General features: G+C 38.1%; 3 protein-coding genes across 4 annotated transcripts in view; 2 read left to right on the forward strand and 1 right to left on the reverse strand.

Moving 5' to 3' along the window:
• LOC115450705 (alpha-1,6-mannosyl-glycoprotein 2-beta-N-acetylglucosaminyltransferase) overlaps positions 1-25,394 on the reverse strand; it is a gene marked incomplete at its 5' end in the record, with an annotated part of 38,175 nt that extends 12,781 nt beyond the window's left edge. The window contains 8 exon segments of one of the 2 annotated variants that reach the window (XM_037447150.1): positions 3,271-3,450; positions 3,880-4,097; positions 7,834-7,962; positions 12,151-12,311; positions 14,202-14,347; positions 15,728-15,825; positions 16,277-16,420; positions 25,255-25,394. In XM_037447150.1, the coding sequence (XP_037303047.1) occupies positions 3,271-3,450; positions 3,880-4,097; positions 7,834-7,962; positions 12,151-12,311; positions 14,202-14,347; positions 15,728-15,825; positions 16,277-16,420; positions 25,255-25,394 (1,216 nt within the window). 2 annotated transcript variants of the gene reach the window in all.
• LOC115442933 lies at positions 150-1,882 on the forward strand. The gene has a single exon (XM_030168142.2). It carries the CDS (start codon positions 169-171, stop codon positions 1,690-1,692), a length of 1,524 nt encoding a protein of 507 aa, XP_030024002.2. The 5' UTR covers positions 150-168; the 3' UTR covers positions 1,693-1,882.
• Positions 16,884-24,213, forward strand: LOC119193525. The gene is made up of 8 exons (XM_037447152.1): positions 16,884-16,918; positions 18,312-18,484; positions 18,893-19,040; positions 19,506-19,607; positions 20,498-20,649; positions 21,409-21,480; positions 22,755-22,866; positions 23,727-24,213. The coding sequence occupies exons 1-8, from the start codon at positions 16,898-16,900 to the stop codon at positions 23,964-23,966; spliced, it is 1,020 nt and encodes a 339-aa protein (XP_037303049.1). The 5' UTR covers positions 16,884-16,897; the 3' UTR covers positions 23,967-24,213.
• Positions 25,395-25,521: the final 127 nt, after the last annotated feature.

Consider the following 25,521-nt stretch of genomic DNA (forward strand, 5'->3'; position numbering starts at 1 on the left):
AATAATCCAGGTATATTACCAGTAAAGAGAGGAACAGCTTATATTAGCTATTATAACTGGGAGATTATTAAAACATTGAATCTAGATTTAATCCATGATAATATTGAGTATAACGTAAAAGAATATTATGATATTAATAAGTATTTAGATGAAAATCTAGAAGTTCACATGTTGGACGGTAATATTTTAGATGCCAAGGTGCAAACGGCATATATTTTAAACATAACTGTAGAAAGATATGAAGACTTAATACCAAATATCAGAAATAAAAGAGGAATATTAAACCCTTTAGGAACTGTATTGAAGGTTATTACAGGTAATTTGGATAACGAAGATGCTATTCGTTATGATACACTTATAAAAAGTATTCAGTCGAAACAAAATGCTATTAATAAAAGAATAACAGTGGTTTCCGAAATAGTGGATACACTTGTTGACTTAACTAATTCTACGAGAAATAATTTTATCGTACTGGGAAAAACCATAGATGAAATGGAGTTACTTTTAAATAGAACCCATTTTCAAAGAATTAAGGAATTAGTTATAAATACGTATAATTTATTAACCCATAATTTTCAAATATTATTATCTAGACTAGAAGAGGTCGAAACAATAATAGCATTTAGTAGACTAAACGTTTTACATCAATTTTTATTTAATTATAATGAATTGTTTAATATTTTAAAGGATATCGAAAAGGTCGATAATCTTATTTTACCTGTAACCTATAGAAATCTTATTAATATAGAAAAACATATTAATATTAAAGCATTTGTGAAAAACAAACAAATAACGTTTATCCTATCAGTTCCTACGATACAATTGGAAATGTACAGTTATTATCAGTTACATCCTTTCCCAATGTTTAACCCAAACATAAATGAAACCCTACTAATAAACCCTAAATATTCCTTTATCCTCGTGAAAGAGTTGAAAATTTTAGCGCTCATGAAGCCATGTAAAGAAATCATAGAGGATAAATTTATGTGTCAAGAGAATGATATATCCCCAACAAATGAGGATAATTGTATAATGGATTTAATGAAGTTTGCAGCCGACATAACTTCGTGTTCACCTATAAAAGTAACAGCGAAGAATATTAAATTAAAATCCATAACAAATAATAAATGGATAGTTTATACTGCAAACCATATTTTTATGAAAGAATACTGTGAAAATGATATGAACCAATATGATTTATTTGGCACATATACACTTATTTTAAATGAAGATTGCAGAATACAGTTGGGAAACATAACATTGAGGAAACGTCACTACCAGGGACAGCCAGCTGAAATTAAAAGGATGCCTGTGGTGAATCTACCAGAGATAACAGCGCACCCTAAGTTCCAGAAGACACCCATCAATTTGGATGATGTTGATATCGAAAATCTACAGCTGATGTCGAAAATATTAAAGGACAATAAAGTGGATAGTGATGAAGAACAGTTAATTGTGAACACTAAAAGTGTTAGCATAGGCACTATTATAATATATGTAATTTTATTGTGTATACTGGTAATACTTGTAATTAGATATAAAAATAAAATTGTATCAAACATTAGAAAACGATGTAATCAAAATCATCATCTTCGAACCTCAGATGACGATTTTGAACTAAAGGAGGGAAGAGTTAAGTGCCCTACTACCCTTTATCCTACTGTTGTGACTACTTTAAACAATGGATCGTAAGGTGTAGTATGACACATTTACTGCGAATCAGTTAATGGTTCTTTGTATTGGTCACGCCACCAATATCCCCACCTCCACATATTGTAAACAATATTCAAGTATAAATACGAGGCTCTGCGAAGCCTCGGGGAATTCATTCTTGTAACGTTCATCTGTCAACATGTAACACCGCTCAGTTAATTATAAAAAAATATATTTTATTTTTTAAGACAAAACGCTCACTCGTTATTTGACTAGGTACATGAGAATATTTAATTATTACTTAATTAAATTAGCTTATGTAAATAAAGACAATTGATATCACTACATAGTATAAAACAAAGTCGCTTTCTCAGTCCCTATGTGTGCTTAAATCTTTAAAACTACGCAACGGATTTTGATGCGGTTTTTTTAATAGACAGAGTGATTCAAAAGGAAGGTTTATATGTATAATAACATCCATTAAATAGCATTGCATCCGTGCGAAGTCGGGGCGGGTCGCTAGTTGAAAATAAAATAAACAAGCTCGGGCTGGCAGGGAAGAATTTTAAAGAACTCATAGCGCTTGGGAAACACTGATGCTGGGAGTTCATTACAAAGGGTGCTTCTGGGAGAAAGGACCGGGGAGCCGCACCGCGATAGTACGATCGGATTCTACGTAGTACGGATGAATTCCACTGCCAGGCGAGTCTTAACTGTTTATTATAAACTAACTAGCGACCCGCCCCGGCTTCGCACGGGTGCAATATTTCTCCACTATTTAATGGATGTTATTATACATATAAACTTTCCTTTTGAATCACTCTATCTATTAAAAAAACCGCATCAAAATCCGTTGCGTAGTTTTAAAGATTTAAGCATACAAAGGGACAGAGAAAGCGACTTTGTTTTATACTATGTAGTGATGACGCCAGGACACGTCCTGCCATTGAGCGCATTTTATGTAAACTACTTCTTTAGTTCGACAACAGCGCCACCTATTGGGTCTAAATTCCCGTAATTCGAGCTGGATCTAACTAAACTCTATTTTTCATTGTTTGATGTATCAGAGATTACCATGTACGAAAAAATTTCTCCAAGCTTACCAAATTTTCCCATATTTTTCGTTGATTTTTCAAAATTATCCTTTGATACAAACCGTATTATGATAATTATGAGAAAAATAAAGGAATAAAACAAGCCGGTCGAGCCGTTCTCAAGTGACACTACATACATGTGGCAACTCATTTTTATTTTCATTTACGCCCCACATGTTGGTTGTGGAACGGACTGCCGAGACGAATGTCCGCAGTTTCAAATCCCAAGGGCACACACCTCTGACTTTTCTAAAATCATGTGTGTATTCTTTGTGAATTTATCGTTCGCTTTAACGGTGAAGGAAAACATCGTGAGGAAACCTGCACATTCGAGAAGTTCTCTATAGGAATTTTGAATGTGTGAAGTCTGCCCGCACTACAGCGTGGTGGACTAAGGCCTAATCCCTCAGTAGTAGAGGTCCGTGCAGCAGTGGGACAGTACAGGGCTGATATTATTATTATTACGCCCCACGTTGAATAAGACTGTTCCTTTGCCTACTTAAGTATAAAAAAGCACACTTACCTAATATCACCCCACCCACCGTTCCCCTTAGTCAGTTTCTTGTTATGCTTCGCCCCTCCTGTTGTGAAGGTGGCTGTCACTCTTGTAGGATAGAGGTAGGGCTTGGCGTTCTGCAGCAGCTTTTGAACTCTACTGATTACTGACGAGGCGTTGCAGTTGGCCTTTTTGTGGTGGAAACCGCTGGGAAAATAAAAATAAATGTTAAAAACTAAAAAAATCGATTAATTTAAGAATCGATTTTTTTATCGATTTTATAAATGTATCGATTGTTTTTTTTTTTATTTATTGGGACGGTGTTTTACAGTGGGAAATGGCTTTTTGTGGTGAAAACTGATGGAAAAAGAAAAAAAATAATGGAAAATTACTTTTCTAAAAAAGAAACGATTAATTTAAGAATCGATTTTATAAATATATCGATGTTTTTTTTATAAGAACGGTGTTGTTTACAGTGGGAAGCGGCTTGGCAGTGACCATAGCATTGACGTCTATAGGCGATCATATTATCAGGTGTACTATTTGCATTTGCCTTTCTAAGCAATAAAAAAACAGCTTCAAGCTCCGATCAAAATTCGAGTCCTTTGATCAGAACTACACTTTAAATGTACTTACCATTCCCCAATATGGAACACCCTAGGGCCCTTACACAGTATAACTTTGAACTTCTCCCGTCCAGGCCTATTCTGGGACAAATGTAATAACGAGTAATCCCAATTGTAGTCATCGTAGGCACAAAACTGGTCCTGGAGTTCCATTATATTCCGCCATACTGTTCTATTGAAGCCGAAACCCATGTTATGCATGCTGGAGTGCCACGGCGTGATCTCCAGCTGAAATGGTAGAATGGTAGGTTATGGTAGGTTTTGGTAGAATTTGGTAGTTTTTGCGCATGCCTTATTTTGTAGTGGTGATTGATGATAGGGCATGAAGTAATGTAAAAAAAATATAGTAAGCATTTAAATAACAGGGAAATTCTCTATACTTTTCTCGCAAAAAGACAATTTACTCAATATGGCAGATTGATCTTAGATCATGGGTCTTAACAACAACTGCTTAAAGTAATAATGTTTTAACCCTGATATGATCTTTGAGTATATCAATGTAGTTTTATAACTGAATTTCCATTTCAATAAAAAATAGATAAAGGTACTTAGTATCTTGTTGTTTAAGCAACTAACACAAAGCTATAACTTAGTATTTTTAAAGCAAAAATAATCAAAAAAATACCAGCAATAGATCAAAATTAAACATATAGAGTATTTTTCAATAGTTTTGCTTGCATCAGTCGTTATTTCTTTGTGGGTCAGGAATGACCCATAGTAAACTTAATAATATTGTAATCCATTTATAATTTGATTAGTACAATTTAAAAAGAACCAAAACACTGTTAAATTTATTTTTATGAGCGCCTATTGAAAAATAATCATTTTTATTGATATATAACCCACACCACTAAAACCAAAAATATATTAAAAAATATAATAAAATCCTTTACAATTATTCTGATACTTAACCTTCTAAAATACATTAAATAACCTAAACCCGTACAAGACTGCAAATTGCAATGCAAACTAACTTCCATTATTATTAAATATTTTTACACTATAAAATGTATAGTTGCAAGTGGGTCATTTTTGTCCGCTAATATAATGCCTAGCGTCCATTAGGCGCAGTGTCGAATGGAATCAAGTAACATTAATAATTAATGTGATTCGGTTCGCCTCGATTCTGCTTAAATCGCTATCGGACAAAAAACAGTGCATGTGGTTAAGAAGCAGGTGCACACAAGCATAAGCAAAGCGCAATACACAAAACTCCATTTACAATATCTATATGTATGTAACAAAATGTCTACGTACGCTCCGTTCATAATAGAGATTTATAATACTTGTAGAGAATATAATTAAAAAAATGCCTTTAAATACTTCATTGACCTAATTGGATATAGTTAGACACTTACCCGGTTTAACAACAAAAGAAAATGTAAATTAAAATGGGTAAATTTCGACCTACTTTGCGATGCAACATAGGAATTACAAGTTAATATGTCATGGGTCATTTTTGACCCGAGATTTTTAAAACCGAATTTAGAATTAATTTTAAAGATGGATTGAATAATGGTGACAATTTTTTTACTTATTTACAATTATTTTCATCTTTTCAGTATATTGTCTCCTAACATATCACACACCGAATATTCCTAATAAACTCAATGCACACTTGCTAGTTGCAATAGCCGTGTCGGCAAAGCTATTATTTACATTGGAAAGGCGAATCTTAATGACTATTTGTACAGAGGACACAATCCAAGGGATACATGCCGAAAATAGACAAGAATTTTGGATACGTAGAAGTATAATAAGTATATATCAGCTCTGTATTATATACTGTCCCACTGTTGGGCACGGGCCTCCTTTACTACTGTGAGGGATGAGGCCTCAGTCCACCACGCTGGCCTAGTGCGGATATGAGTATGGTATAGCGATAATAATATTTAATTGTATATTCAAGAATAATTAAGTTACTAATTAAAAAATATACAACACCAGAGTAGTAGTTTTAGATATTAAAGATCTAAAACAATAATACTTTTAATGTTCATTACTATTTTTTTAAACGTGGTAAGGTAAGTGAAGTGCCGTACAACAGAATGTCGACTGACAAGAGATGATTACCCTGCAGTCGACACAATTATGTCTGTTGGAACTGGATATACACAGGCTGATCCCGGAACGCGACACGTGGGCCACTATGGCAGTTTTGACACCTTGTGTACGGTCGCTATCCGGGCGGATATATATCCTTCCAGCAGATTTGTATGATAGACCATATATTATACAAACTACTAATGCTCGCACGGGAAGGGACAAATCTGCATCAGTTGGTTTGCAAAGTGGGATTCAAATAGGATATAAACAGATGAGAGATGATTAAAATTCTACGTTTCCAAACATCCTTGTCTTAATTTCAGTATATCTAAATGCAAATAAATAAGCAAATATATATGCAATACCGCCTATTATGTTCAAATATGCCCAATTTATTTTAGATTATAAGGCGCACATCATTCGATTTGACTGACTGATATCTGACTGAGGTATAACTGAGCGTGTAAGGGACTGAACTAAAATACTGATATTAATCCTACACACGTACTACTGGTTAGTTTTTTAAAATTAAAAGTCGTGTTGATCAAGATTTACGTCGGCATAGAACTCCACACCGCATAGCATTAATAGACCATAGGCTCTGAACCACTGTTAAATAAAACTAGGAATTTAGCACTTCCAACGTTTCAAATAAGTACTTGTTTCATGTAACATAAAACACATTATATCGACTACCACTTACATCATGTAGGCACCACATTATATCTGTTTTCTAATCTAACCCTTCACCATTGACTCGTGCCTTATATTCTACTAGCGACCCGCCCCGGCTTCGCACGGGTGCAATATTTCTCCACTATTTAATGGATGTTATTATACATATAAAACTTCCTCTTGAATCACTCTATCTATTAAAAAAACCGCATCAAAATCCGTTGCGTAGTTTTAAAGATTTAAGCACACATAGGGACAGAGAAAGCGACTTTGTTTTATACTATGTAGTGAAGTCACATTTCTAACCTATCTCCGTCACCGAAAACTAAGCGAGATTTTAACCCCCCCAAGGCAACTTTTGTGCGTTTGGTCTTCACACCTCTTGCACACCGGGGGACATTTGTTGCGGCTCTAGGCACATAATTCAGTGTGTATACCTCATGGTTGTAACACATTGAGGCCTATAAGGTCTCGCGAACATTTCCTAGCCTTTTCCCCTATACCCATCTTAAGAGGATTCCTTCTCTTGCTATCCCCTCCCAACTTTCCTCCAGGCCCCTGCAGTTCCTAAACCAAGGGATTCCAGTATCCCATTCGCAGGTTCTTGCGTTGACCTCAGGGTCCGATACAAAAAAAGCACTTAAATGACATCATCATCATTTCAGCCCTTGAATCGTCCACTGCTGGACATAGGCCTCCCCCATTGAGCGCCACAGGGACCGGTTCTGGGCCGCCCTCATCCATCGGAGTCCGGCGACCCTCACCAGGTCGTCGGTCCATCTCGTGGGAGGCCTGCATTAATGACGACTGGAGCTATGTTTATTAAATAGTTCTAAACATAAAGGTGACATTGATTCATTTATACACTCAGTATTTCGGTATTGTAAACCCTAGGCAAGATCTTTTCCCTTGATAAGAGAAAAGAACTAGCAATGAAAAAATTTTAACCCATGCTTTTATAACTTCATTTAATACGACGTTTTAGAAATATTTAATACCCATATGCGTTAAATATCAAGCTGAAGAGTTTATTTGTTTGAACGCGCTAATCTCAGGAACTACTGTTTCGAACTGAAAAAACCTTTTAGTGTTAGATAGCCCATTTATCGAGGAAGGCTGTAGGCTATATATCACCACGCTATGACCAAAAGGAGCGGAGCAGTAATGAAAAATGTATCAATAAACTAATCGAGATCAAGCATTATCTATGGGCATATCCAAACATATACTATATTACAGCAACCTTTTGCGTGCTGGCATACAGATTGGGGTAAACTTGGAAGTTCCACTGGGTCTCTTGCTGTCTCTTTCTCCTCTCTTCGCTGGCTGTCTTCACGTGTTGGATGTAGTTTAGGCTGAGTTGTTTTTTACGCTACAAATGGACGGTAAGCTTAGTGGGTCAATTTTGACTCCTGCGGTGACACACAATAAGCATGATTGGCCAGTCTTCATTGACAGTAAAAGTCAGTAACAGCTTGTTAAAATTTTTGATGTAAGTTTTTTAAGTAAAAACGATTTTTTTTTATATACGTGTCGATTTTTTAATTTTTTGTATATCAAAATCTCAGAAAAAAAATTAAAATCGTGATTTTTATGTCATCAGCTTAAAGAAATACCCATCCAATGAACTTACCTAAATAACTGTATTTTGTATAGAACTTGTTAAAGAACCTTAAAAGAGTTTCTCTATCTCAGTTTTACATACAAAACTATATTTACAAAACTTCAATTATTACGAAATAAGGTTTGACATACCGCTTTTGCGCTTAACACGTCAATATAGCTATTGGTCAAAGTTTTAACGATACGGTATTTTTTTTAACAGTTAAAATTATTATTTTTTTTCAATGCCATGCCAAAGTGCCCGTACTGCATTGATGGTAAACGGAGTACAGTGTAGATAGAGTGACCGACGAGTGATGATTACCTCCCCAGTCGAGACTTGTTACTGCATTTGAACCGCATATACCGGTTGATCCCTGAACGTCTACTTCGAATAACGAACATCGAAACGTCGGTCCGAAACGAAGAATCCACGAACTTCGGATTTACTCTACTACAAAATTACATCGGACCCGTCACCGTTCTGTAGCTTACTTTAATGGTAGAATCAATTCTCCGTATTTTTTTTTTTATTTGGAGAAAGCATTGGACCTTATTCCTCGCAGATAGTTTTAAAAAGGGATGGGGAAACCCTATAGGTTCTTACAAATTCCATGTCTGAAATATTGCGATTAGTGGATCGGATCCGTAACACTTCGTAGTAACAAAATGAGCGATCCCTCATCCGAAACTACGGATTTCGTTTTTTGAAGTAGACACTTAGAACGCGAAACACTTATGAACCTCTTTAGCGGACTTTGGGTTTCTTTTTTCTTTCCCGACCTCCCACCCACTACAACTCTTGTAAGGATCAGCAGTGACACTGTATGACACCGAGCGGTGAAGCTCGCCGAGTCTCAGGGAACACTATGTCATTATCCCGCAACGACATTAATCAAATAGAAATATAGAGAGTTGGAAATATTAATTGTCCACTTCCCTCCAGAGCAATTTGGGTTGGTTGGCAAGGACTTTTGGTTGTAGTAACTTTTATTTAATTTTGCATTTTGTCAATTATCGATTTTACTTAAGCTGTTACTTTGACTCTTACTGTGATGAAGAAATTGGCTGTTAAAAATATGAACCCAGATAGTGAAAGATGGTTGACGTACTTTTGACTCCATGTTCAACTAATGCTTATAATAAAAATATAATATATTTACCATAGAATAACGACTTGGTAATTTTTTGAATGGTATTAAACGAAAATATGGTACATTTTTTTTAAATTTTATTATGGGTCATATTAGACCCAGGTGAGTAATAATATATCACACTCTTAATAAAATAATGACTTATTTCAAAATTGTTAATTTGTGGCAGTCGTCGGAAAAGTAATTTTTGTTTGCTACCTTTTATTTTTGAAGTTGCTATAAAATTGAGCTTATTAAAGATAGGTAAAAATAGGCATGAAAAAAAAGGGAAAAAACTAAAAGGCCGCAAACAGAAATTGGTTGTTTGACGATTCCCACAAATAGGCAATTTTGGAATGTCATTATTTTATTAAGAGTGCGGTATAGCTGCCTCACTATTACAAAGCTTATTTAATTTTATTTATGTTGCAAAATGAGATAAAATAGCTTTTTTTATTGCTTTTATGACGAGACGAGCTTCCCGTTCGCCTGATGGTAAGCGATACGACCGATAAACAGTAGAAACAACACCTTGAATTACAAAGTGTTCGTTATTCCACTGCGCTCGTCTGAGACATGAGATGTTAATTAGTCCAGTAGTTACACTGGCTACAATGTTCAAACCTACAACAGTGACTACACACTGCGACAGAAATAGACATTGCGGTGGTACCTACCCAGGATTCTCACATATGAGAGACCTACCACCAGTAACCACCAGTGTTTGTATAAGTGTATTCGGGAATGTCAGTACATTTTTCTTGGTATCCAAATAAAAATAGCATTACTTATACTAAAAATACTGTACCAATGTTTGGCGCCGTTCAAGTATTACGTAACGCAAGTTTTGAATATTTTTGACCCCGCCATGTAACGCGCCGTAACATTTTCCTGTACATCCCCCTCCAAAAGTTACGTAACTCTAAAGTGACAATATTTCTAATATTAACAATTATGTTACGCAAAATACCGGAAATTCGCTAAAACACCTTTGTTATTTAAATGAATTGCTCTAAACTTTTTTTCTCTTCTCACTTTATCATCGTAGTCTTTACCCTAAACTGATTGAAAAGAGCAACACCAGTTCTTGCCCGTTCTCTGGTGAGAACTGCACGAATGGTAGAGTTAATATTGACGGATTCTAATGTATAACATTTTACAGATTCAAATAAATCATTTCATTAAAATAACAAATACAATGTTACGTAACGCGTTGTACGAACCCCTCCCGCGTCTGTTACGCATCGTAACGTGTTACAAGTTACCCCTTCCCCCCAAATTGCGTTACGTAACCCTTGAACGGTCCCTTTGTTATGTGTAAACTGATCATGTTCCTATGAATAATAAATAAATAAACATGGAGTCAATATTGGGTCAAAATGGACACGTGGTGGGTCATTGCATATTTCGCTCCGAATGAGGCCTGGGACCATGTTCAATATTATTTTAGTATGTTATTCTAGATTCTGAATATATCTCGAAAAATCTTGTGTAATGTCAAAATTTTTACTCATTAAAAATTATGTACTGGTGACATGGTCTCAGGCGATTATAACCCTAAAAGCGAGGTAATAAAGCACACTTTAAGCTAACACGGCTGTTAACCTTTTCCAGATGGTAGACTATGAACATGTTACAGTATACACTTTACTATGCCACGGGCTTTAATAGTGATAGTAAAAAATACAATTTAAAATACACCTAATACTGTTACTAATTGAGTATATATTCCTTTGAATTTATAGAACAAAATTGATGACTAGAATACGGGAAAATCAACCCTATCACGTATCAATAGTATATATTTTTCAATACCAAATGGAAAAGGTTAATTATTATTGACTGGCGTGAAGTGAGTCGTAAAGCGAAATTACGCGAAGTGGCCCCGGTGCGATACGCAAATCATTTTGTGAATAGAATACCGTGAAGTGAACAATGAATAACCTATTATTATTTCAAAAATGGAACATTCTAAATTTAAATTTACAAATTGCTGGCTTATTATTACACGGTTCTATGTTATATATGATGTGCAAATTGAATTATATCCTACTAATATTATAAATGCGAAAGTTTATAAGGATGTATGTATGTTTGTTCCTCTTTCACGATAAACGCTACTGAACGGATTTGGATGAAACTTTACAGTAATATTGGTTATACATCAGAATAACACATAGGCTACAATTTATAATGATTTTGTGTAATTTGGTCATAATATAACATACATATCAAGTAAGTCGGAAAAAAAAGCTAGTATCACATAATTCTAAGTCTTTTCAGTGAAAATTTCCAATAACCCCAAAAGATATATAAAAGAGGAACCATGAATTTATTGCCATTTCTAATTTGTACTTACAAACAATTTTTAAATTTCATTTTTACAACGTGTTATTCGGTTCCAGCAGGCTGGCATAATTGTAACGACCGTCGAGGAATAATCATCTCTCGTCAGTCGATACTCTCGGACCCCACTTCACTAACATCAGGTGCAGTGTTGCTTTGCCGTTCACGTAAAAAAAAGTAATTAAAACTAACAAAGGACCTTGTAATAATAACCAGCGAAATGTACGCGTTTAAAAACGGAACACATTCGAAATTTAATTTAAAAATGTTTCGCAGTTAACGGAAAATAGAACATTTTTTATTTTCGCATTTAACTGAAATTAGAATTTTTTATTTTGGCATTTAACTTAAATTAGAACATTTTTTTTAAATTTTCGCATTTAACTTAAATTAGAACATTTTTTTTAATTTTCGCATTTAACCCAGAGGCCACATTGCGAATTTCTCATTAAAACCTAAAAGCGAAATATGTTACTCACCTTATCGCTGTTAGCGTGGTATTGATACGTTTTTAAATAAGTTCCGAGCGATATTATTTCACATTGCGGACAGCTCTTGTCCGCAGTACTTTTCAAAAGACTCAGAATGTGTAAGAAATCTTCTGCGACGTAATGGTCTTCTTCTAGGAATAGTACCAAACCTGGGAAAGAGAAGTGATGTTTAGAACTCCGGAAAAATTGTATCGTTTTTTTTCTACCGGAATTTAAATTATCATGAAATCCGTCGAACCTGGGAAGGAGGATTATAATGTTAGAAGTCCGGAAAAAGTCGACAGTCGACTTTTTTGTACCGGAATTTAATTAACAGAACCGGGAAATTTTATTTACCGGAAAAATCATATCCAGACTATATGTGTTTTGTCGTACTCTGTAGCGCCTAATTTGACACGCCTGGTGTATGCTATTATCTTTGTAGTTTTTTTTAATCCGCTTGACGTGTGCTTTGGGGGGGGGGGGGTCTTAAGTTATTTGCTGGTGGTAGGATCCGCCCGGATAGCGACCGTACACAGGGTGTTAAAACCCGCCATAGTGGCCCACGTGTGTCGCGTTCCGGGATCAGCCTGTGTATATCCAACAGGCATGATTGTGTAGACTGAGGGGTAATCATCTCTCATCAGTCATTCTACTGGACCCCACACACCATCAGGTGCAGTGAATCGATTTGCCGTGCCTAAATGAACGCCCGAATAGCAATCTCACATATGAGAGACCTACCACCAGTAAATATCCGTGTAATTACTATTTAGCGGCGTAAGGTAGCCACTGTAGAGGAACAGATGTTGCTTTCCTCTATGGAAGGGGAAGATCGGTCAAGATGTTTGTGACCGGCCGCGGGCCTAAGGTTCCTATTCGGAGTTGGTATATATACTGCGTTGCGCAAATTGTGCAAGCGTGATCCAGGATCGTGTGTCGCCATTTAACGTGTGCTGTGTGATATCACTACAGTGTCAACGCATCGATCATCTCGCAGTTCTGGCGATGTTGACGAGATGGCGGTGTATGCATCGATTGTACCGCCACATCACTCCCCTCCGGAGACCGGAGGTCGAAAGTCTTCAGTCGAGTCTTCTTTGATGCTAATTGTAGCTTGCCAGTGCCAGAGAGATGATGCCCCAGTGAGTCAGTGTGTTCATGATGCCCCAGTGAGTCGGGGTGATGATGTCCCAGTAAGTCAGGGTGATGATGCCCCAGTGAGTCGGGGTGAGATGCCCTAGTGAGTCGGGGTGATGATGTCCCAGTAAGTCAGGGTGATGATGCCCCAGTGAGTCGGGGTGATGATGTCCCAGTAAGTCAGGGTGATGATGCCCCAGTGAGTCGGGGTGAGATGCCCTAGTGAGTCGGGATGATGATGTCCCAGTAAGTCAGGGTGATGATGCCCCAGTGAGTCGGGGTGCGATGCCCTAGTGAGTCGGGATGATGATGTCCCAGTAAGTCAGGGTGATGATGCCCCAGTGAGTCGGGGTGAGATGCCCTAGTGAGTCGGGGTGAGATGCCCTAGTGAGTCGGGATGATGATGTCCCAGTAAGTCAGGGTGATGATGCCCTAGTGAGTCGGGGTGAGATGCCCTAGTGAGTCGGGGTGAGATGCCCTAGTGAGTCGGGGTGATGATGTCCCAGTAAGTCAGGGTGATATGCCCCAGTGAGTTGGGGTGAGATGCCCTAGTGAGTCGGGGTGATGATGTCCCAGTAAGTCAGGGTGATGATGCCCCAGTGAGTCGGGGTGAGATGCCCTAGTGAGTCGGGATGATGATGTCCCAGTAAGTCAGGGTGATGATGCCCCAGTGAGTCGGGGTGAGATGCCCTAGTGAGTCGGGGTGATGATATCCCAGTAAGTCAGGGTGATGATGCCCCAGTGAGTCAGGGTGAGATGCCCCAGTGAGTGAGGGTGATGATGCCCCAGTGAGTTGGGGTGAGATGCCCCAGTGAGATCACCAGAACGGCGATGTTGACGAGATGGCGGTGTATGCATTGATTGTATCGCCATAACTAAAAATAGTCAATTACAATATCATCAGTCGGTATTTCCCTTACCAGTATGATTAGCGGTGCACTGCAGCTGGTTGAAGATCCTGTTGGCCTTCCACCACCAGTGGTGTTTTGTTTGAGCGTATTTCGCCTCCCTGTAGTGTCCGTGGAGGTCGGGGTGCAACGCGTTTATGCACTTTAGTTTCATTGCCCTGGAATTATAAAATATAGTGTAAAGTAATAATAGTGTGTGTATTTATGTATGTATTGTTTATCAATTATTTGTTTTTAATTTATTAACTAGCTTTTGCTCGTGACTTCGCCCGTGTGAAGGAGTTTTCCGGGATAAAAGTCCCACTATATATTTTCCCGAGATAGTGGCCTATAACCTTCCCAGGGTCTTAAACTATCTCCATACCAAATTACGTTTTGGTATACCACGTTTTATGTCACGTGCCGTTCCTGTGGGAACAGGATACAGAGTATCTTATGTCCGTCTCCTGGTTCTAAGCTACGTCTCCGCCAATTTTCAGCCAAATCGGTTCATCCGTTCTTGAGTTATAAATAGTGTAACTAATACAAGTTTCTTTTATATATATAGATATAATATAATCCACTGTACTAGCCTCTCTTTCTATTTCTCGTTTTTATATCCGTCCCATGGTTGTCTGGAAGACATTGCCTAGAGCGATAAGACCGCCATTTGTACATGCGCCTTTCGTCTATCTTTTCTTCTTTGTATCTTTTTTTTGTGTTTGGTACAATAAATAGTCAGAGTAAAGAGTAAACAGTAAAATAGTTTTTTTGATTATCACAAAATTTATGACTATTGCTCGTATTGTGATTTTTTTAACTTTTTAGTAAAAAAAATTTTTTTTATGTTATTCATGACAAAATTTATAACTATTGCTACAATTGTGAAAAATCATTTTTTTTTCAGATTTTTTTTATGATCTAGTCTTGGCATATATTGAAGATACTCGTGGTCGAAGCGTTTGATAGAAAATAATGATATAAAAAACAGCGCTAAAATCAGTAAAAAAATGTAACTTCAATATTGAAGGTACAGATTTTTTTTCAGATAAAAGGCTGTGTTTTGTTTGTAATATCTAATCCCGGCAAATATTGATAGTACTTTTTTTTTTAGAAAAATTAATGTTTGTTTACGGTTAATATCTTAAGACACTGAAAATTCTTTTAACAATAGAAAGCTATATTATCCCTGAGTACAAATTAAAATTTTTCTTGAGTACAGACTCGGCGACATGCAAAAAAAATCTAATTAGTTTTTTTATATTTTTTTATTCTATTACATAACAACACACACAAATATATTAATAAAAATTATTTCTAGAGAAATCATTTATTCCTTTAATTCCTTCACAACTAATTAATTTAACAAATAAAATCATAGGCGACAGAAGACAAATAAAAACTAGTGTTTGTGTGTGTGCCTATGTGCGAACAAAAAGTGTGTGTGTGCGTGTGTGTGTGTGCGCGTGCGTGTTGTGCGTGTGTGTGTGTGTGTGCGTGTGTTGCGTGTGCATTTGTGCAAACAAAAAGTGTGTAGGTGTAATTAAAACTCAACTCACTGTTCAAACTTGGCGTCCCGCGGGCAGTCGTTGGGGTCCATCCCGGGGAACTCGTTGGGGTGCGTTTGTATCGAGTACGGGTAGAATATTTGTATTACCTGCAAATTAAAAAGAGTAATTAACATCGTACAGGCATTGAAGCTATAAAAATAAGTCAACAATAGGCATGGCGTGATCTAAAAATAGTGTTTTTTTTATTACTTATACCAATAAAAAACTGACAAAGATAATTTTTTATAAGTACTGTACATTAACCTTGTCATATATTACTGAATACTATATATCATTGGAATTTTAATAATTGTCTTTCGATGTTTCAAAGACTTTATAATCTTCATGGTCAAGAGGGGGATCGGGGCCTCCCCCCATCTTGTGACTAGGAAAGCTGCAAAGTCTTCGAATCTTCGTCTAATAAACACCGTTAAAGCAAGCGATAGTTCATAGACAAAACATACATCATTGTAGAAAAATCAGCCAAGGTGTAATTTGAATAAGCGGACATTCGTCTCGGCATGGGTTAAAATGTACTATAAGAAGTTGTCTACTCACCTTAGTAAAGTCGATACTTCTGACTAGAGTGTTGATCTCTTCATCATAGTAATCGTGTGAGAACACGAGCAAAGTGCGGTCGATGTCGCGCGCCTGCGCTAGCGACACGATCAGGTGACGCAGGTACGTCAGACGTGTGTGTACCTGGAATGGAGATAATAATAAGTAATATAATAATATCAGCCCTGTATTATATACTGTCCCACTGTTGGGCCTCCTCTACTGAGAGGTTAGGCCTTAGTCCACCACGCTGTAGTGCGGGCAGACTTCACACATTCAAAATTCCTATAGAGAACTTCTCAGGTATGCAGGTTTCCTCACGATGTTTTCCTTCACCGTTAAAGCAAGCGATGATTCACAAATACACACACAACTTTAAAAGTCAGAGGTGTGTTTGGGATTTGGACCTGCGGACATTCGTCTCGGCAGTCCGTTCCACACACAACTAGGCTATCGCCGCTCTTAGTCAGGAACTAATGTATAAAAACCTTATTACTCGGAACAATTATAATGTAGTATTTCTAAACAGAATTGTGTCATTCATAATTGACATTTCTAATAAATATTTGTCAAAACAACAGTGATTTTATAAACTATATTAATTTTATAATATTTATTAATATGAGTGAAGCAGCAATCTTGGTGAGTTATGTTTTTTTTTTATATCTTTGAATGACGAGACGAACTTGCCGTTCGCTTGATGGTAAGCGATACGATCCATAAACAGTAGAAACATCCAACACCTTGAATTACAAATATTTTTTGGTATTCCAATGCGCTCGCCCAGCTGAGACATGAGATGTTAAGTCTCATTATGTCCAGTACACTGGTTACAATGCCCTTCAAACCGGAACACAACAGTGACTACACACTGTTAAGCGGCAGAAATAGACACTGCGGTGGTACCTACCCAGACGGATTCTCACATATGAGAGACCTTCTAACAATGATATCTTATCCCTCATTTAGACACCTGCCGTGTTTATAATCACGAACACGTGTTTATTTGGGTGTATTAATTATATAATTCAGTCATTCGTGCACGAATTATTTGTCAATGAATGGAATGAAACCCTTCTATCCGAACTTCGGCCACGACCGCCAATCTCAACGGAGATCAACCATGCAGGAGATTATAGTGCACGAGTGTGTGCAATACATAAGCACTCTGTTCCTTCACTCTCTTATACAGCCGTTTTCAATAAACGACTCAATCTCAATCTTCAAAATTTTCTGAGAATATACTAATCATAAAATTGGTAAGCATGTCAAATAAACTTTGTTTTCATGGGTCCATTTTTAAGATAGAGAAAAGCGATTGGAATATTTTATTGAATAGTCCGGTGAGACGACAATCCACACGATTGGTGAGCGATCAGGCGCAAGACCAACGGCTTTGCGTACTGAGGCACAACAGTAAACAGAATAACACAGGCTGTTAGTATTATATCACACACACACACATCACGCATTTATCCTCGGAGTATGCTGAGGCGCAACGTGTGCACCCACTTTTCGCCAAATGAGTTCCGTCCCATGACGTGATAGGGAGCGAGCCTATCGCCATATCGGACACAAATAGACACCGGGCTTATACTGAGCAACAAATCCCAAATATTTATTTATTGATTTGAACAGCCAACAAAACATACACTATACATAGTTTTTTTAACAATTCAATAAGTAATTGCCACAGTGCTGTTTTAATTACAGGCTGTCACAGCTTGAACATATTAATACATAACAATAAACAATTGGCTGCAACATAAGTGCAGTATATTCTAAATATAAGATTGAATATAAAACTAGATTTGGGTTTCAACAAGCGAGTTCAATATTCTTTTTGAAGATAGGAAGCGAGTCATTAAATATGTCAATACAATCAGATTTTCTACAATTCGGTTATATAATCTGCATATGCGATATCACTTTGCTCGACCCGAAATTCAAACCCAGCACCTCAGAGCGCTGCAGTACGTATCTAGTACAACTAAGCCCCCGAGGCAGTATTATATTGACCGTTTTAATATTTCAGCAAAGCAAGAAGTCCGAGCCGCTGCCTCGGAGAAAACCAAAGAAAATTATCATACCACGGCGAGCGCCTTCTATCATCATACCTCCGAGGAGAGTGGTGTACATCACAGCGGATAAAACTACATGCACTGAATGTCCATGTTACCCTAAAGAGGAGCCTTATATGAGAAACAAGTGAGTTAAGATGCTCCGCCCAGGAAAACAGAGCGTTAACCATCGCTATATATGTACTACGTACTAGATTTGGCGTTCCTAACATTCACTGTGTTCAACTGAATTGAACTGCAATCCATTCAAACTGACTAGTATGGTCAATATTGACAGCTTGTGGTTGTGTACAGAGTGGCGCTCATGATATAAGAACTCGAGTCTAAGTGTAAACCTGGATTTGAATAAAAAATATAAGTCAAATAAGTAAAATTATTTGTTGTTCAAGTGAATGAATAGGTTATAACAGTGACGTTTTGGTTGCCATTTTAATTCAGATTCTGAACAAAAAGTTTAAATGGCCAATCGTGTCTTTAGAATATACGTCAATGATTTTGTATAATTAATATGTTCCTAATCTTCATGGTGTTTTAGAAAGATCAATCCATGTCGGAAATCGCCTCCAACGCTCTACGAGCTGGCGGCTGACGCTGTTGATGGACTGAATTATCCTCCAGCTTTGCTGTGGTCGGAGCAGCAGGTCGCCGAGTGGGTGGCTGGGCTAGGACTGCCTCAGTACCAGGTTCATATTCATTAAAGTGTTAGAACGCTGTCCAAAATTTTTTTTTTAATGGAAGCTGCGATAGCCTGGTTGGGTGTGGAAGGGACTGCCGAGACAAATGTGCGTAGGTCCAAAACCCAAACGCACCTCTGACTTTTCTAATGTTATGTGTGTATTTGTGAATTATCGCTTGCTTTAACGGTGAAGGAAACCTGCCAACCATGATACCAGGGGGAAAAGAGACGCATTGCCGACCTTTTAGGTAGGACGCTCTTGTTTTTAAGATTGCCAGGTCAATCTATCCCGAAATGCAGCTGTTTGTCCCGAATTATGGTTATTAGTGAAATTTCCAGGTCATATCTGTTCCGAAATGCAGCTGTTTGCCCCGAATCGTGGTTACTAAATGAGATTTCCAGGTCATATCTGTTCCGAAATGCTCCTGTTTGCCTCGAATGAAGGATACTCAATCTAGTTTATTACTTCCAGGGTTGTTTCCTCGTCAACCATATAGACGGTCTGAGGCTGATGTTTTTTGAAAACCCATCGCGCCTGCCCGAAGTGAACATACACGACTTTGAGCATATACTGGTTAGTAATCATTTCGGTTGAATTACTGCACTTGGTGTTAAGTGATGTGAAGATTGAGGAAGATATAGACGGACAAGATACGAGTTGACATGCAGCACTAAATCGGTCTGGTTAATTGCTTTTTTACTTCGACGTTTCCAAAGTTGTGTGTATTTGTGAATTATCGCTTGCTTTAACGGTGAAGGCATACATCGTGAGGAAGCCGGCATACCTTAAAAATTTGTATAGAGGTTTTTTCTATATGAATTCTACCAATGTGCAATTAGAGTCCCTCTCAGTAGTAGAGGAGGCCCGTGCCCAGCAGTGGAAAAGTATTATAATACAGGTCTGATAATATTGTACTAGCTTTTGTTCGCGGTTTCGCCCGAATGAAAGAGTTTTTCGGGATAAAAGTCCCGCTTTATATTTTTCCGGGATAGAAAGTATCCTATAACCTTCCCAGGGTCTTAAACTATCTCCATACCAAATTTCATAAAAATCCGTTCCGTAAATTTTGAGAAAATCGATCACATACAGACATAATGGAACTTTGTTTTATAATATGTATAGATAATAGAAAACAATAAATAAGTAACATCCGAACTATGGCTATCGCTTGCAATGCTAATCGTTACGCGTGTAAAAATGAGCGCAACCAGCATGCGGCTTACAATAAAGTATGTGTACGCAACGCACACGCAAATTACAGCGTAGTTTTTGCCGCACTGTTGTGCTAAATTTAACACCCCAAGTGTGATATCACTGACGTTACGCTCATAAAAACACAACAGGTGTGTGAGCCGACAATTGACGTGTTAAATGCGTTAAGTCGACCATTTAGCGCAAAAAAAGTTTGATTTTAACGCCTCACATTCGCGTAAGTATAAATCATTCTGCCGTGTTTTTTTTAGACGATAACTCGATCAGTAAGAAGACTGTATGGGACTGATTTCATCAGATTCTCGCGAAGCATCGGTCTTCCATTCAGACGACCTCTGACCTACTGCACTTGGTTTAAATCCAGGACCGGTCCCAGCTGGGGTATACGTCGCAATTGGAACAGGTATATTACTTATTCAAAAACGTTATTTACAGTGAAAGGTGAAAATTTCAAAGGGAAATCGACACAACATATATGTAGTATTCTGCTGGTAGGTCTCTCATATGTGAGAATCCGCCTTTGAATGACGAGACGAGCCGTTCGCCTGATGGTAAGCGATACGATCCATAAACAGTAGATCCAACACCTTGAATTACAAAGTATTTGGTATTACACTGCGCTCGTCTGAGACATGAGATGTTAAGATATCCAGTAGTTACATTGGCTACAATGTCCTTCAAACCTACAACAGTGACTACACACTGCTTGACAGAAATAGACATTGCGGTGGTACCTACCCAGGCGGACTCTCACATATGAGAGACCTACCACCAGTATTATTTATTTCTCTGGTTCAAGTCAGGAATATACCGTTAGCGGCGATAGCCTAGTTGGTTGTGGAACGGACTACCGAGACGAATGTCCGCAGGTTCAAATCCTAAAGGCACACACCTCTGACATTTATATAAAAAAAATGTGTATATTCTATGTGAATTATCGCTTGGTTTAACGGTGAAGGAAAACATCGCGAGGAAACTGCATACCTGAGAAGTTCTCTACAGGAATTTCGAGCGTGTGTGAAGTCTATCCGCACTACAGTGTGGTGTACTAAGGCCTAATCCCTCTCAGCAGTAGACCAGGCCCGTGCAGCAGTGGGACAGTATATAATACAGGGCTGATATTATTATTATTATTCTATAAATATGATATTCGTGATTCCAGATGTGATCTTCTTCGCTGCATGAAGATAATCAAACCTGTGCCGCCTAATTTGGACCACTGGGATCTAGTATGGTCAGTATATTTTACATAGCATCACGCCTATTATTTTTAGGGTAGGTAGAGTTGTATCGTTCCCTCGTATCAGCTATGTTAGGTGTCATATAGGGGGCTTTTTTATTGTGATTTCGCTTACAAATATCTTTGCTATATTTGATGTGCAAATCTATAGTAATGTATAAAGATTAAGAGTTTGTTTGTTTGAACGCGCTAATCTCAGAAACTACTGGTTCGAATTGAAAATATGTTTAAGTGTTGGATACCCCATTTATTGAGGAAGGCTATAGGCTTTATAACATCACGCTAGGACCAATAGGAACGGAGCATCACCGAGAAATGTTACAAAAAAAGGGATAATTTTTCCTTTTGCAAGCTTCCATTGCGTGCGCTGCGTAAACGGTTAAAGTTACGCAACAATAATGTATGATGGAATTGTTCCTTTTAAAAGGTTTGAGAAAATATATATCAATTATATATAAATGCACCCATACTCCAACTGTGCAGAAATAAATCCATCCATCGAAGAGATCGTTCTTACGGATAAGACCCATAGTTACACTAGCTGTAGTTAATAAGTATATTTGTTTGTTCTTTTGCTTCTGTAGTGTTCAATAAAGTGTTATCTAACTTGACTGCGTCGGTGGCGTAGTTGTAATTGTACACGTTATGAGTGCGACTACCGCGCTGAGGTCTTGGGTTCGAATCCCGGGTCAAGAAAAATTTTGTGACTGGGTTTTTTCATTCAGGGTTACAGTTCGGAGTCAAGATGTTAGTGGTGTGATATCCCCGTGCCTCGGCACGTAAAGCCGTTGGTCCTGATCTCTCTCCGGTCATGTCTCACCGGACTATGAGGAACAGAGAGTGCTTGTGTATTGCACACACTTGTGCACTATAATAACTCCTGTCTGATCTCCGTTGAGATTAGTCGTCGTAGTCGAAAATCGGTTAGGAAGGAATCAATCAGTGTTCAATAAAGAGAGTTTTTACTGGTGGTAGGTCTCTCAAATGTGAGAGTCCGCCTGGGTAGGTACCACCGCAATGTCTATTTCTATCAAGCAGTGTGTAGTCACTGTTGTTCCGGTTTGAAGGACATTGTAGCCCATGCAACTACTGGACATAATAATATCTCATGTCTCAGCACGAGCGCAGTGGAATACTAAACAATACTTTGTAATTCAAGGTGTTGGATCTATTACTCTACTGTTTATGGATCGTATCGCTTACCATCAGGCGAACGGCAAGCTCGTCTCCATTCAAAGCAATAAAAAAATGTCATCTCTATTTTGCAGGTATCAAAGACCGGATTTTCCCAAAACTCTATTCGCGAGAATACCTTACGACAGCAATGCGTTTGATTTGCCAACATACGAACCGTCGATGCAAATATGTCAAGAGTACACGGTAAGTGATCTTAAATACTAGCATTGTACTGTCCCACTGCTGGGCCTCTACTGAGACCGTTTAGCTGGTCTTGTACAGGCAGACTTCATTTAAACTATTTATTTCTCTACACACACATAAATACAAAAAAAAAGTATAGAAAGAAAAAAAACACACACACAGTTAACTATACCAGGCATACAATGGATTCCTTGCATGGTGTGTGGTAGAAGGGTTGTAGCTCAGTATACGCTGTTAAACAGCACTGATTTAGATTTTTTTGTCACAATTTTTTCTTTGAATGACGAGATAAGCTTGCCGTTCGCCTGATGGTAAGCGATACGAGCCATAAACAGTAGATACACCAACACCATGAATTACAAAGTATTGTTTGGTATTCCATTCTCGCCATCCTGAGACATGAGATGTTAAGTCTCAAAACCTCAAGGAAAAAATATAATATAAAAACCGCGGTAAAATCCGAAAAATATATTTAATTCAAAAAAATTTAGAATGAATGTTGCCTGATTTGGAAATCGAACCCCAGGTTTCCAATTCCATATACGCTTCCACTAAACCGACAACTAAACGGTGGTAGGTCTCTCATATGTGAGAGTCTGCCTTGAGTACCACCGCAATGTCTGTTTCTGTCAAGCAGTGTGTAGTCACTGTTGTAGGTTTGAACATTGTAGCCAGTGTAACTACTGGACTAATTAACATCTCATGTCTCAGACGAGCGCAGTGGAATACCAAATACTTTGTAATTCAGTATTGGATGTTGATTCTATTTTATGGTCGTATCGCTTACCATCAGGCAAACGGCAAGCTCGTCTTATCATTCAAAGCAATAAAAAAAATATATAACGAACAAACACGGGCAGGTACCAAGAAAATTTCGCTTCCAAACCGGCATATCCGAAAGCGCTCAAGTAATATGGATGGAGCATCGACCAGGCTCACCAGAAACAACGGAGAAAGCAAAACCGAAGAAACTGAAGAAGCTCTGCGTGCCGAAGGACACGAGGCTGATGCCGAAGAAAATAGACATCACCGGATTGTCCGGAAAAGATTTGTTACTGGCGAGGAGGAAGATGGCGAAACCGAAATTCTTAGCGAGTTAATTTTAAAAAATAGTATCCTGTTTGATCGGCAAATTATAGGTCAAATTGCTTTTTTTCGCCTAAATAAAATTCATTAACAAATTAATTTTTTTTAGGAGTTGTACCTTAAAAATTAGTGTTAGCCCTTATTAACATATTTAATTTTATTTTAGAATCTCTTCCACAAGTTTCAAGTATTAGTCATTGGAATGTCTAAAAAACGCGATTCGTAAGTCTATATCGTTTAGATGTTTGTGATTGGTCGAGACTACGTCACGTGTTAGTCTCAACCAATCACAATGATACGACGCCGAGTCGCGTATCACATCGCCAACTTGCGACTCCGTGCTGCGACTGAAGAAAAAAGAAAGAAAGAAAAATATTTTTTTTGTCACGGACACAGCACACATATAGAAATCTATATATATAAAAGAAAGTGGTGTTAGTTACACTATTTATAACTCAAGAACGGATGAACCGATTTGGCTGAAAATTGGTGGAGAGGTAGCTTAGAACCAGGAGACGGACATAGGATACTTTTCAACCTGTTCCCACGGGAACGGGACGTGACATAAAACGTGGTATAACAAAACGAAATTTGATAGTTTAAGACCCTGGGAAGGTTATAGGTTACTATCCTGGGAAAATATATAGTGGGACTTTTATCCCGGAAAACTCCTTCACAAGGGCGAAACCGCGAGCAAAAGCTAGTATTAAATAAAAATAATTAAATAAAGAACAATATTATTAAAACTTACGCGAGACATATTAAATTAGTCGAATACAACACGGTTTTTACAAAGTGTTCTACATGCACCGGCAGCTTCACATGATCAAACAGATGTGACATCTTCGGGTCCCTCTGAACCACCCCCACCCCAATCTTCGAGCCGTGCTTTACGTGCCGCTAGGCGGGCGGCGGCGCGGGCGCGGGTGGCTGACTGTGATCGAGAGGCCTCCGCGACGCGACGTCCTCTTAGCACTCGCCCCTGAGGATGACCTACTTAATAGGTCGAAACTGGTCGGCGATTCCGACTATTTTTAAACGTGAGTAAAACCGTGTTGTTTTCGACTAAATAAAGAACACTTTAGAATTATATACATGATATATACTAAATTATTTTATATATAAAAAGTACATAATATACAATGTGATGCTGCATGCCGTGGTCGCGGCTGGTAGGCGGCCACTCAGCATAATGCTGCGGCGTGAGCAGCACAGCGCTGATTTTCAGTTGCACCTTAAGTGACGTTCGAACGTCAACTAACTAGTAACAGTAATTTTTAAGATCAAAAAACGCTCATATACCTGTATCGCGATGATGACAGTGTCTTCCTGCACCGGTCCGAAGATATCCTCATTGTATATCGTCTGCGCGTCGTTGTACCGCCTGATCGCTTTCAGTATGTCGCTCGTGTTCTTCGGCGCTGTGCGCTCTGTTGAGTTTGCTGGAAAGGGAAACATGAATTTGTTGTGTTAACTGCACAATGCGCATGCGCTTCTTGCGAGCCGGTCGCACGACTGCCAGAACTTTTGATCTCAAGTTTGTGGGTTTTAATGTCATAAAAGAATTTA

This window comes from Manduca sexta, unplaced genomic scaffold, assembly GCF_014839805.1.
Source record: "Manduca sexta isolate Smith_Timp_Sample1 unplaced genomic scaffold, JHU_Msex_v1.0 HiC_scaffold_63, whole genome shotgun sequence".
Lineage (NCBI taxonomy): Eukaryota > Metazoa > Arthropoda > Insecta > Lepidoptera > Sphingidae > Manduca > Manduca sexta.